General features: G+C 42.9%; 1 protein-coding gene across 2 annotated transcripts in view; it reads left to right on the top strand.

The window, feature by feature from the left end:
- Window positions 1-13,153, top strand: part of cdk6 (cyclin dependent kinase 6) — a 58,937-nt gene that overhangs the window by 8,998 nt on the left and 36,786 nt on the right. For both annotated transcript variants that reach the window (XM_031853719.1, XM_031853720.1), the window contains exon 4: window positions 864-1,031. In XM_031853719.1, the coding sequence (XP_031709579.1) occupies window positions 864-1,031 (168 nt within the window). The remainder of the gene's footprint in view (window positions 1-863; window positions 1,032-13,153) is intronic.

The raw sequence follows: 13,153 nt of genomic DNA, 5'->3' as shown, positions 1-13,153 counted from the left end.
GAAGGAAGGAGTGTGTGTGTGGAGGGGGATGTACAGTCCAGAATCCAACACATGTCGACATTGTCTCCTCTGATTTTCTAACAGAGTAAATGATTGGGACTTACATTTTTAGCGACAAAAACTCCATATTTATTTATTTGCATCTGTTATTAATCGTAAATAGCTCCCCCTAGACATCATTATTTACAACAATCCAAGCTAAAACTCAGCCAAAACCACCGGGCCACAATCCCTTGTAATGAGTTATTATTTGTTTGCAGGTGCGGGACCTGTTTGAGAGTATTTCGTTTTGAAAAGAACAAGTCTAAGCTGGTTTTGATGTAGTTCATGCGTGTTACTTTTGCTCGTGTGTCATGGATGCAGTGTCTATGGCCATTTCTAAGGTCAGCTTTTGGTCATAAAAAGGGAACGAGTGCCAATTAACTCGAGCAGGACAGCTGCTGAGAAACAGAGATCCATGGTTGTACAGAACGGGGCCTCTTTCTGCCTCTATATCGTGTTTGTGTGTGTCCGTTATCAAACATCTGCCACAGTCGCCAAGAAAAGACACATGCCTCCTCCAGTTAACTCCCTCCATACCACAATGTCTCAGCATTTGTACTTAACTTCTCACTGCAGCGTCTTGTCATTCCGGCCTTTAGTCGCCTGGTTTGACCGAGGAATGAATTCAAATGTTAAATGTGGAGGCGTGGGGTCATGAAGCCATCTGTCTTTTGACATTTTGAAAGGTCAATTAAGGCTGAACTATTTGGGAAATCAAATTCATCGGGTGAGATTCATCATACAAAGCCACATATGATGTGTATAAATTATCTGTCCTTGTCATGTTTACAAAAATCAACCCTCCCCTTGTTGTCTTCCAGGATATGATGTACCAGCTGCTCCAGGGGCTGGACTTCCTGCACTCGCACCGTGTGGTACACCGTGACCTGAAGCCCCAGAATATCCTGGTCACCAGCGGAGGACAGATCAAGCTGGCCGACTTTGGTCTAGCCCGCATCTACAGCTTCCAGATGGCGCTCACCTCTGTGGTGAGTTGTGTTGTTCATATCTCTGAACTCGGCAGGGTTCGTCCAATAGTTCCTTTACATCAGGGTAGCCTCAAAATAAACACTCCCAAAACACCGTGGGCCCGTAGCTTCACACCTGATAAATAGAGACCCAAAAGTGTGTCACAGAATGTTTTAACTGGGTCATAGACACAAATAGACTTGGATAGGGGAATATTACATAATATACTGGTGTGGGATGTCATATGGAGTTGAGGCCCTGATGCAAACAGAGTTGGGCTCTTCTGCACCGGTTTACTTTGCTAAACACCGAGTACTACATCGGCATCCTTATTCCATCTTCACTACTCACTGCATTTAGCTAAAATCTACCCACAAAACGTCTGAATGCTTTTAATAAAACCGATCCACCATCAATAGATATTTTATGAACGGAATACACCAGATTTTGATAGTTTGCATCTCCCTCTTGACTCAGCAGTCCTCTCTTTTTCTTATAAAGTGAACATGACACATAACCAAAAATACACTCACAAAGGAAATATCAACATAAACTAGTGAGTATAACAACAACTCAGAAAGAAACTTTATGTACCCGTTTCACCATTGTTCTCATTTTCTCTCCTCCCATTATCAATTAATTTCTTCTTTTATACACGTATACTGTATAACTGACCAAGGCAGATCTTTTTGAAAAGTCAATGTAGCGTGTGCACACACCAGCAAGTGTCCATGTCTCCGCACATTGCGTATGCTTTTATCAATGCACATTTATATTTTTGCCTTACTCAGACTCACGCCGTCATTCTCATCAAAGCACACACACACACACACACTGGCTTGAACTACCCTCCCATCTCCAGGGAGTTAGATAAAAAGCGTCTAATGTGATGTAGCGGGCACTGGCGGGGCATCAGCGGGTAGCGCCGCAGCACTGAGCCAAGTGATAGGGTTTCTCTGTGTAAAGTGAGAGACGAGGGCCCCCGTGGTCCGTCTCACGAATCCCTCTGTGGCTGTTGCAGACAGGGATGGGACAGATGAGGAGAGACAGACACCCCTCCCTTTCCACTGTCGGTACTTTGATGTCCAACTGTTGAGCTCTGGGCTCTGATGACCAGATAAAATAGAGAGGGAGACTGAAAGGAGTCTTTGGAAGAGGGAGAGATGAGACTTCTTAGATTAAGGTAGCCGACAACAGAGGCTCAGTACCTTGTTATGAACCTGCATTTGCCGGGAGAAGGTTTTCTCACATTCACTCTGATATATGCACCCATGACTTTAGCTCCTTTGCTAATCACCCTGACCGGTCTGGACCCCTCGAGTTCATTCGGGTTTGGATATTGTCGGTCCTTTCAAAGATGACTTTCAGCAAAGGCCTTGACATTACAATGGTCGGACATAAAGTGTTTAACACTGATACAAAATACTGTGTTAAATATACTGTAAGTTAAGGTTACTCACCCAATCTGAGGCACCAGAGTGATGGGACGGAGGATGAGGGTTGCAGGAGAAGGCCGTTTTTTTATTATGCCAAGTTAGCAAAGCTCATGGGAACTTAAGTCAGGCTCATCCAGTAGTGCAGCATCTGCCCATCTAAAATAAATATAAACATCCTTTGGGAAAGAATGCAATGTTCTTGTGTATCCATTCAGCTCTCAGCATCAGATGGACACATGCAACCGTGCTATTGCCAACAAGAGATGAGCAGCCGGGCGAGTGGACACAAGCAGGTGCTCCCCCTTCCTAGAGCTGACACATTAATATATATATATATATATATATATATATATATGGTATTTATTCGTACACGAGGAAAAGTAGGCATTGTGAGCTGTTAAAATGCATATATATTATGATGATTGTAACTATGTTGTTTTTATTTTATACTCTCAACAAGAATAGATCCAATTTGAAGCTTTTATAGTATCTAAAGTATATTATTGTCAAAGGAGCATGACTGAGAAATATTAGTTCTAATTGGAACCAATTTAGATTTCTCTTTGCGTTGTTGACATGTCCGGGCCGGCCACACGTGCTTTTAGTGCATGTTGGCGTACCGCACTGGTTACCTCACGGCCGCTGCTCGGCACTACTCGCATTTTGCGGTTACAGCTGATAATGCCGTCCCGGAGGCGTAGCACCCTCAGGGAAACACAATTGGCTCTGTCAGCACTTTCACCTTAGTTTGCACTGTTGGCGCTGTTGGCATTGTTAGCTAATAGTCGCTGGGTCGCCGTCACCATGTTGAGAGGCAATTCAAATGCTCCCAGTCTCGTATCTTGCACCTTTTAAGAAGCACTGATGAATGTCTGTGTAAGAAATGTCAGGTTGAGTTTCAAAGTTTAGTATTGTGTGACTAGTCCAGGCCCTAAACTGTAATTTCTCTGTGTTATTGTCACGGGTAATTTTTATGATTCAGATAAAACTAGTCAGTATTTCCACCAGTTGATTTCTACAGTTTATCATTCCGATTGATGATGATACACAGTTAACTATCAAAGAGGAAGACGTGCCTAACCATAGAATTTACATAGTGTTACACAATATTCAGTTTGTGTGTGTGTGTGTGGTTTCACTGGAGGTTTTGTCTTTATGTAGATGTAACAATTCATTTATGACTAAACTGGGACACTTTCTATCCAGGGTTGAATACTTAACGCAGGAATTCACCTCTTTAGAGATAAACGACAAATGTCAAGTCCCCGAAACTACTCACGCACACACAAGGACACTAAAAGCGTTTGTGCACCCACTCACACGCTCATTTCCTTTCTTGGCTATACAGATTGGGCCACAAAAATGAGATTGTGTGTGTGTGTGTGTGTGTGTGTGTGTGTGTTAGTGCACGCATGCGCTAGAGAGTAGTGCTGCACAGGATCTTCGGTTCTAGATGAATGTTCCTGTCTCTGGAATCCCCCCCATCAGTCCAACACACACACTCACAATCTCCATTCATCCATTCAGTGTTTCCTCTTCCTAATAAAAGCAGATAATCTCCGCTGTATGCAGCGCACATGTACACAAATACCCACAGCGTTTAAGAGGATCTTCCTCTTTGCCCAACAGAGCAGCAGTTGCTTATTTAGTCACCTAATGCTACCGTTACTGGTAGACAGATGGGCTTTGGAGAACTGCGTTGCTTAAGCGAACAAGACACTTCTCTCTCACTTTCAAAGTGATTCATTTAGCACTTCGAGAATGACAAGATGGCTGAAGTAGTATTTGCATAAAGTTCTCAAAAAGAGTCCCTTTCTCCTCTTATTTTTTTCCCAGTGTCAACAGAAAGTAGCCCTCTTGTACTTTTTTGCTGATGATTTATGAGTGCTGCCTGAACTTCTCTTTTCAGAATGAATTTGCTTTCTCACCTCGCAACACGTCGGGTTGTAAATATGTCATTGACCAAAAATGTGGTTTGTGGTGTGTGTCTATGAAAACGTGTGAGATGGAGTCCGGGTGCATTTGCACATGCATGGTTGCGTGTGACTGATGGCCTCATCGCCATCACCCACCTACCATGTTGCACATATTTCACCCTCCCTGAAAGAGAGCGAGCGGGAGAGAGGGAAGGAGACCACCCATTGGGTTGGTACGGGGGTCCAGATTAGGCTGCCCCTGGCAGTCCCTGGAGATTCGTTGCTTTGTTGATGGTTTTTTAATGACCCCAGTCTGGCTACAGGCTCATTGTGCGATCTTGAGTGACAGGCAGATGGGAAAAGCTGATGGGTTAATCTGACATTCCAGAAAAAAGCAGAGAGGAGGCTTTTTTGTTGTTGTTGTTCATCTCATTGAGATCCCATTTCTGCCAAAGCACTTTAGAGAAACCCATTTTGTGTTTGAAGTTGGAATAAAAGCAGAAATATACAGACCAAGGGTGCAGTTATACTGAAATTCCATGTAATGCAGTGTTAAAACTTGACTTATTAACGAAACAAAATTTGTCTAAATTTGGGCACCTTTGATTGAAGGCCCTGCTATATATATATATATATATATATATATAGTTAGAAGGAAATCTTTCATCATCTGACTTGGACCCATCCAAACAAAGTTGGGGACACATTCCTAAAACATCCTGAGGCTAAAAGTAGCGTCCTAACTTTAAGACTCAAGTTTTTTTGTCGGCTGCATCAGGCATTACACCGCGTTGCATGTAACAATACAATACGTACAATCAATACACAATCATAAGGTTAGTTATCTACAGTATTAATGTTGGCAGCTACTTTAGATACAATTTTGATTATGCACTTAAGAAAATGCTCATTAGATTCAGTCACATTTTAGCCATTTTTATTCTAGGTTCACAAACAGATTTTAATACCGGGCGCCTACTTACATATTGGAAAAATACAGAAGCGATGATAAACTAGGAATATCTCCGCTGTTTGTCGGAGTTATTCATTGAACCCAAATGGGGTCTATACACCTAAATCTAATTTGATCCTCCTCCTCTTGTCTATCGCTGAATACTTTATTTCACATCCACTGACGCAGATCGGTAACGTTTCATTCAATCACTGTAGACGATTTAATTCATGAAACCATAATTAGCTAGAAGCTTTGACCTTCATCTCCTAGTGGTAAGATGAGATGCTTTGTGCATACGGCTTCTTCTCTGTAAATGACAGAGGATAAGACATTAGGTCAGGTGATGTTTTCAAAACACAACTTCCAGTAACTGGATAAGCACATGAAAGCGTACTGAAACACTATAATTTCCGCTGGACAGACCTGAGCATGGTTTTTCTTTTCGTCTTCACCGGCCACATATTGGCCTCGGTTGAAGTAAAAGACAGACAAGATGGTCCTATGAAACCCATTCGCTTCCACTCTCATGCATGTCATGCGCATGCTGTTGCCTGTCAAATCGGATTTGGGAAACTCGAGGGGAATGCCACCAGACTATTGTGTAGGCACTTGTTGTCAAACTCCTGTTTTTCTAGATCAAAACCAAAATAAACTGAGGGCTTGCCTTAAGTGACAGGAGATGACAAGATAAGCTTATTAGTGGTGAAAATGTGTTTTGCCTCTGAGCTTATCTTCAGTAAGTCTGTTATTGAGTAAAGCCAAAGGACATTTTGGACTCCTCAAGTCGGGTCCTTTTGCGGTATTTTCCAGTAAATGAAATGGCTTCTAAATTTCCTTTTCATACCCTCAAATGAACCAATTGTTTTCACTATTATTTTTAGCTTTTTAAAAATAGAATCTTGTGACACGGTGTGTACAGTTGCCGTCATAGTTTCCTGTAAACTCTGTTGTTGCAGAGGAGTGAAATTGTTACCTGATCAAATGTATTTTCCCAATTCTTCCCCCTAGTTCATCTGCTTATAGCCCTCCCACTACGCTTACCAGAATTAGACACCCATATCTCAGACGACATTAAACAAATAGAAACCAGATTTCCTGCCCACGCTCAAACGGCAGACCGGTTTTTACAATACAGAGCTTTCAAGAGTAGTCGTACTCTATTCAAGCTGGATTTTTATTTTCACTATGAACGTGTCTCCTGTTTTTGGGCCCATGTTTGACTATGAATATGAGTTAAAATCTGTGGGTTAGGGTAAAGTGTGGATTATTACAAGTTGTGATAACAAGATGGTGATAAAAATGAAGATGAGCTGTCTTTAAGTCAGCAAACCACATGTTTCTTGATGGCAGTTCTTTTGGCCCTTGATTAAAATGAATTAAGCTTTATGTATGTAACCGTTTTAAGAAGATTTTAAGAAAACATCTTTGCTGAACAAACATGCAGGTCTCAAGACTCCCATAATCTTTATGCTTTGCTGCCATGCATGCAAGCATCAGTAGCTCACTATGCAACAGGGTTCAGCAACACACACTGATGAAACTGAAATTTCTCTTTGGTGACCAAGTGGACAGTCGTGTCTGTGAATCTCTTCTTTTGCCAGACAATCTGTTTCTGCTCTGGCCAGACAGACCGAAAGAAAGAAAGAAAGGCAGGCAAGTAGCAGCAGGGAGAGGGAGAGGGGGAAAACCCTTGCACTGCACGCAGGAGAGCACGTGCAGCGCACTCTGGGAATGTTTAGATATCTCCTCAAACAGCTCCGCATGGGAAAAAAAAGGAAAAGTCATCCTCTATGCTTTGACTGCAGCCGGCTGGAGCAAAGGGGCTGGCCCCAATTTGACATAGGCAAACACACACACACACACACAGTTCACACACATATATGAAGAGGGATATACTGTATGTACACACGTTCGAAGGCAGTCGATTACATTGTTATTAATGTTTGCACGGAACATATAGGAGATACACATTTCACCACTACGCACGCACACACGTGCGCGCGCACACACACACACACACACACACACACTCTTCTGCCCTTCACTGCATTGATTGTTGATGGTCTCTTGGCAATGCTCCAGTTGGGGAAAAGGGGGTACTGACCTGTGTGTGTGTGTGTGTGGTGCATGTGCACACACCGGCATCTGAATATTAAAGCCTTGTCTGTACCAGCAACGGCAAGAGGAAGAGGAGGGGAAAAAAAGAGAAAAAATTACGGCATATATCAGGAATTTTCCAGCTAATGATGTGCGGATGTGGTAGCACTGGGGAGAGAGAGCCCCTGACTGTGCTGTCTTTGTTTCGCTCGCCGAGGGCCCCATGCAGCATTCCTGTACACTGTGCATACTTTGGCAACAGTTGTAGTGCCCTTTTTTCTGCTTTACTGTATACAGTTTGTGTGCTGCTCTTGCACTTTTCCTTCTAGCCTTGTAGCTCTGTCTGTCCCTCCCTCAGCCTCTACATTTCCCCCCCTTGTCTCCTTTTTTTTAAAGTCTTCTTTCCCCTCTTCTTTACTTCCTTTCTTGGCCTGGTGCAGCTGTATTTTTGGGACTGTAAATTGTCCTTTTTGCAGTACAAGAGAAAGAAAGAGGGAAAGCGAGGGAGGAGTGAAATAATGGTGTTTACAACATGGCTGACTGCTAGAGCTTCAAATGGGGCCTCTCTGGAGATACAACATTACAGCCTCAGCTCCACTGTACTCTCACAGTGCATAGTTTTGCTCATATTATTATTATTATAACATCCGCTCTCCCTCTCCCATATGTGGCTTGCCTATACACTCTCAAGCCTTTGTCCATTTTCTTCCCTTGGATTCATGCAGGAAGACTTTAATTTGTGATGGGTTGCTTTCAGAAATCGAATCAAATTCGAGCTTAAGACTTAAAGCACGAAACAGTCGAGCCATTTCCAAAAGCAATTGCACTGAACGTGTATTCCACTTTATTCAGTAATTGCTGAAAGTTAAAACTTCCAATCCTGCTGTTATTGACTCAATAACTATAATTTGGTCTCTGGTGCATCCAAAATGCTTGTCTGTTAGGTGTGCATATGTGTGTAGATGGTATGTGTCTGTGTGTGCAGTGGTGCTCTTTCATCCTGGGCTTCCTCAGTGAGAGAGAATGTAAACACGGGCCCCCGGCCAAGCTCCATCAGCCCCAGTGCCTCTGGCCCAGCAGCCTTAAGCTCCTGGCCTCATCCTCATGGCATCGGGTCACCGTGAAGGACCCTCTCTGGAGTCCACATGGAGGAAAATGTCATGTAGAGGTGGTGAGAGTTGAGGAGGGATGAAGACTGTACATAATTTGCTCATTATTTTATTGCATCCTGGATGTTGTTTTTGTATTTTGGGGCCATCATTTCGATGGGAAATTATACCTTTTGTGCTCATCAAAGTCATTGCTGAGATCTGGGAACACAGCAACATTACTACAACCAAATCTGATGGGGCAAAAAAACACAAGTGGTTAGAACATCAACAGGTTGTCGGCAAGGGAAAATGAATAAGTGTTTTTCTCAGACTATAAAAGAGTTGGATAAGAAGTTTGATACCACTCTCATGTCTGTCTGTTGAATATAAAGCTAGTGCCAGGGGGCGATTAGCTTAGCCTAGCTCTTTCCAAAGTTTAAAAAGTCCACATACCAGTAGCTCCATTAAATAACGAACATATTATATTTCATTGTATTAATTCGTAAGCGTTAGAAGTGCTGCAAGGGGGATGTTTTAATGTTTGTTAGAGCCAGGCTAGCCGTTTACCCTCTTTCCAGTATTTATGCTAAGCTAGGCTAACGGCCCCCTGGCTGTGGCATGCATGTGCGTCCTTGGGGACCAACACGCAAATTCAATGCTTCATAGTAATCAGCGGTCAAACACTCCACAAGATACCTTTTAACTTGGTGAGTACAGTACAGTGTTTTATTACCCACAAGAAAGATGGCCAACACTTAATGAAAATAAGTTGGAATAAACCACAATAATCAAACACATGCTACAGATAATGTGCATACATTTGCAGACACACAGCCCGTGGCACTGAAGCACATGAATCTATCCAAAAGCAGGTGCTCACTTAGTCACATGCAAGCACTCGCACATAACATAACACAAAACCAAATGCCCCCGCGCTCACATGCATGCAGCCCATTGTCATACTCCTGAGCGGTGTGCTGGTGGTACAGGTCCGGATGTTGCAAGTGAGACAAGTTTGGAGGTCTGGCCCAAGAGGTCAGGAGGTCTTCTGGGGCAGGAGAAGCCATTTCCTCCTGAGGCAGAGCAGGGATCCGCAGTGAGGAGGATGGTGGTGGTGTTGGTGAGGGGGAGGATGCTCTCAGCAGAAAGGAATTCCCAGAATGTTGTCCTTTAATCTGGAGTCAGCCTCACACACACTCTGTGTGTCTCTCTCTCTCTCTCTCTCTCTCTTTTTTTCCCTCCCTAGGCTTTATCTGACCTCCTCTGGCTTTTTCTGTTACCATGCGGAAGGAAAGAAGGGTGTCAGATAGGCAGAGAGACAGATTGAAAATTCAAAGCAGCTGACCTAAGAGCAAAACACTGTATTGCACAGTTAAGGGCTGACTCACTCTCTTGTGCCTGATTGTCCTACATACTGCGTGTGTGTCTGTCTCTGTTTTCATGCAGCCTGTACAGAGGAGGGAGAGCAGGAGTGGGTAATGAAGGGATATGTGAAGCAGAACAGAGAATGAGAAGGGTGAGAAAGAGACTAAGGAAGAAGGAATGCAAACGTGGTCGGAAGAAGAGGAAGGAAAAGGACAGAAGAAAGCTCAGAACCACATTGCAATCGGGGAATGTTTCTCTTTACAGCAGTCTGTGTAGTTATAATCATGAAAACTGTTATTGGGTTGTGTGTTACAGCCACAACTTAGAGCATAGTCCTTTGTAAGAGCATTAGTTTTGAGATATTATATATAACAGACTTGAGACTTTCTTAGCACAGAGACAGTTGAGTATTTTATGGAGAGTGAAACTGTATGTTCAAAATGCATTCATGGATATTACAGGCTCTCCAACTGTTGTATCTAGACTTTACTGCATTTCAGAGAGTTTTACAGACTCGTGGGCTCACAGAAACAGACGGAGAAAGAGAATTCAGTTAATAGAGTGAGAAAAGGTTGATGACTGCTGAGTGTAAAGCAGGACTGACAGTGGAAACGTTGTTTGGAAATGAAAATGAGCACTCTGAAAGTCAGAATCGGATGTTTGAGATGAGCCATTTGAGGTGCGGAAAGTTACTAATTTCACTAATGCTTGGCACTTGTATCTAAGTGGTGTGAGAAGATGGGTGCAAAAAGTCAGTGTAAAACAGTAGGGTATTTTAATCCTATTCAACACCAATCATTTATTGATCATACTAAAGAAGAACCTGTGTTTCCAAAGCCTGACATAGCATATCCCCCTCTGCTATAGACCTCCAATGTTGTCCAAAAACTTAAACATGGGGTTACATGTTGCTTCATTATGATAATCATGGGTGCTGTAGACACGAACAACTGCAGCACAATAAATGTGTGTTAATCTAAAACAAACTGAAAATATTCACCAACAAATGCACAAAATAAGGGAAAGGATTCTATTGGTTTAGGTGGTTACTTGGTCTTTAAATAATGAAAGTTTATATTTGTGGTCCTTTTTTTTTGTCTTCAGTCAAAAAGTATGGCGATAAGTACTAATGCATTGATATTTTTATTCATTATATTCATTGACGAAAAAGAAAAGTATAGAATAATGGCTGTCTTATGCTTTAATGCATGTCTAGATGCACTGCTACAAAAACTATTTCCTACAGAGCAAGTTGTTAGGGTGTTGCTTAAAACATCCATTCCTCTGCGTGTGTGCAAGTGCATGAGTGTGTGACATACAGGCCTTAATCTGCAGTTGTGGCCAGGTTTTCGAGTAACTCTGCGGCTATACCCCGAGCTCTAGCTCTGTGGTTCTTCCTAGAAGGCTCTCTCTTCAAACCAGCCCTGACTTTTGATTCTGCAGGCCTGCTAACTCCATGCAGCAGACAGAAGTCACATAGATTTGAGCCTGCAGCTGCACACTTTCAGAGAACCAAAACTCATAGCAAGTTAGAAGCAATTCCTACAAAAGTGAAAGCCATGCAGCCTTGAATTTTCCTACGTTGAAAAAAACATCAGTGACCTTTTGTTGCCTGACTGCAGCTCTGCAACTTTCATTCATGTTTTTCTGTGAGGTTTCACTGTTCTTAAAATCTTCAATGACCTTACCGGTCAATCAGTTTATTCTCAGCATGCGTCTCATTTCTGGTCACGTGGCTCAGCAGACGCATCTCAGCCAACTAGCCTCAACTTCCTCCCTATTTCCAGTGAAGCAGGAAGCAGGAGATGAGAAAGTATCACACATCTGCAAAATGCTGCCCCGGCTCTATTAATAGTGTCATTCATTTTAGAAAAAAAAATGTGACCAAATTCTTTATTCCTCTTATCGGTCTCTGTTAACTGCCTTGTTTAAGAATTTCAGCTCAAGGTAATGTTTTGGCAGTTTCAGAGTATGCCTCAGATGACGTAAACTTCCCTTCAAGCTGCAATTATGAATAATGCCCCTTTGTAACGGAATTATTATTATGGACATGTTATGGGTGGGTTCTGAAGTATTCCCCTGCAACCAAACTAAAGTCATTGTTTTTATACACTTAACAAGATTTAGGAGTCCACAGCCACGCTCGCAGCTCTGTGAGGCTGCACTTACACACATTGGTGCTTTGAGCTAAATGCTAACATTAGCATGCTAATGTTCTCACACAGTGACGATGCTATTTACCAGGTGCGTTGTAGTTTAGCCTGTTAGCGTGCTAACATTGGTCATAAACCAAAGTATTGGACAAAAATAATTGTTGACCGGATGATGACGCTACAGAAAAAGTTAGGGGATTGTCAAAGTCAATTTAATTTATCATCTGGGGAGCATGAACATCTGTAACAACAATCATTTCAGTTGTTTTTGAGATATCTGTAACAAAGTGGTGGACCGACTGACGGACCTTCATTGACATCCACACAGCCTCGCTGCCAGCATGGCTAAAACGCAACTTTTTTTAGGCAGCGATGAACACGTCTACTTACTGAAGTGCAGGGAGCAAAATCACTGGGACGTGTATTACTAAAATCAACCTCCCCCAGTGAAGGAATCCTTGTCCAAAAGGCTATAAACCATAATGTTACTTGACTGCTTACTCAAAGTAATTTCTCAGAGGGCACTTGAGCACTAGTTCATATTTGGCTATCGACATCATTTTAGGATCATTGCGCTCATATTACACATGCAGGCTTGTGGACAACATCTAAAAGCTCAGGGTATCGTTTCCACATACTCCCGCAGAGCGTGCAATAAAGATGACACAGGTGACACAGCACTCGTTTTGCTTACAAACATTCGCCTCAGACTCTAAGATCCCGATAAGCATTCTGCAGTGCCTGAGGGAGGAACTGCAGCCAAAAGCTGTTGGAAAAATCGTGAGTTTAGGAAAGCACCTGGAACCAGTCCACTCTCCTACTAGGGGTCACTGAGTTTTGTCTGGAGGCTTTCCCTACTGTAGCTGTTAACAATGCTGCTGCTTTCCTGCAGGCTATGGCTATACACACACACACACACACACACACACACACACACACACACACACACACACACACACACACACACACAAACGCACTCACTTAGAGCTCCCAATAGAGTTACAGGGACAAATTTGGAAACCAGGCTTGGTGTGAAGAGGCACAAAATGGCTGCTGTAATACCTCAGGTGGGTGCAGGGTTGCTTGATGCAAGACGGAAGGAAGAAGGGGGGGGGGGGGGGGGGGGGTG

This window comes from Anarrhichthys ocellatus, unplaced genomic scaffold (genome assembly GCF_004355925.1).
Source record: "Anarrhichthys ocellatus isolate YVR2014 unplaced genomic scaffold, GSC_Weel_1.0 scaffold14, whole genome shotgun sequence".
Taxonomy (NCBI): Eukaryota; Metazoa; Chordata; class Actinopteri; order Perciformes; family Anarhichadidae; genus Anarrhichthys; species Anarrhichthys ocellatus.
The sequence above is the reverse complement of the archived record's forward strand: the minus strand, read 5'-3'. Positions and strand labels throughout refer to the sequence as shown.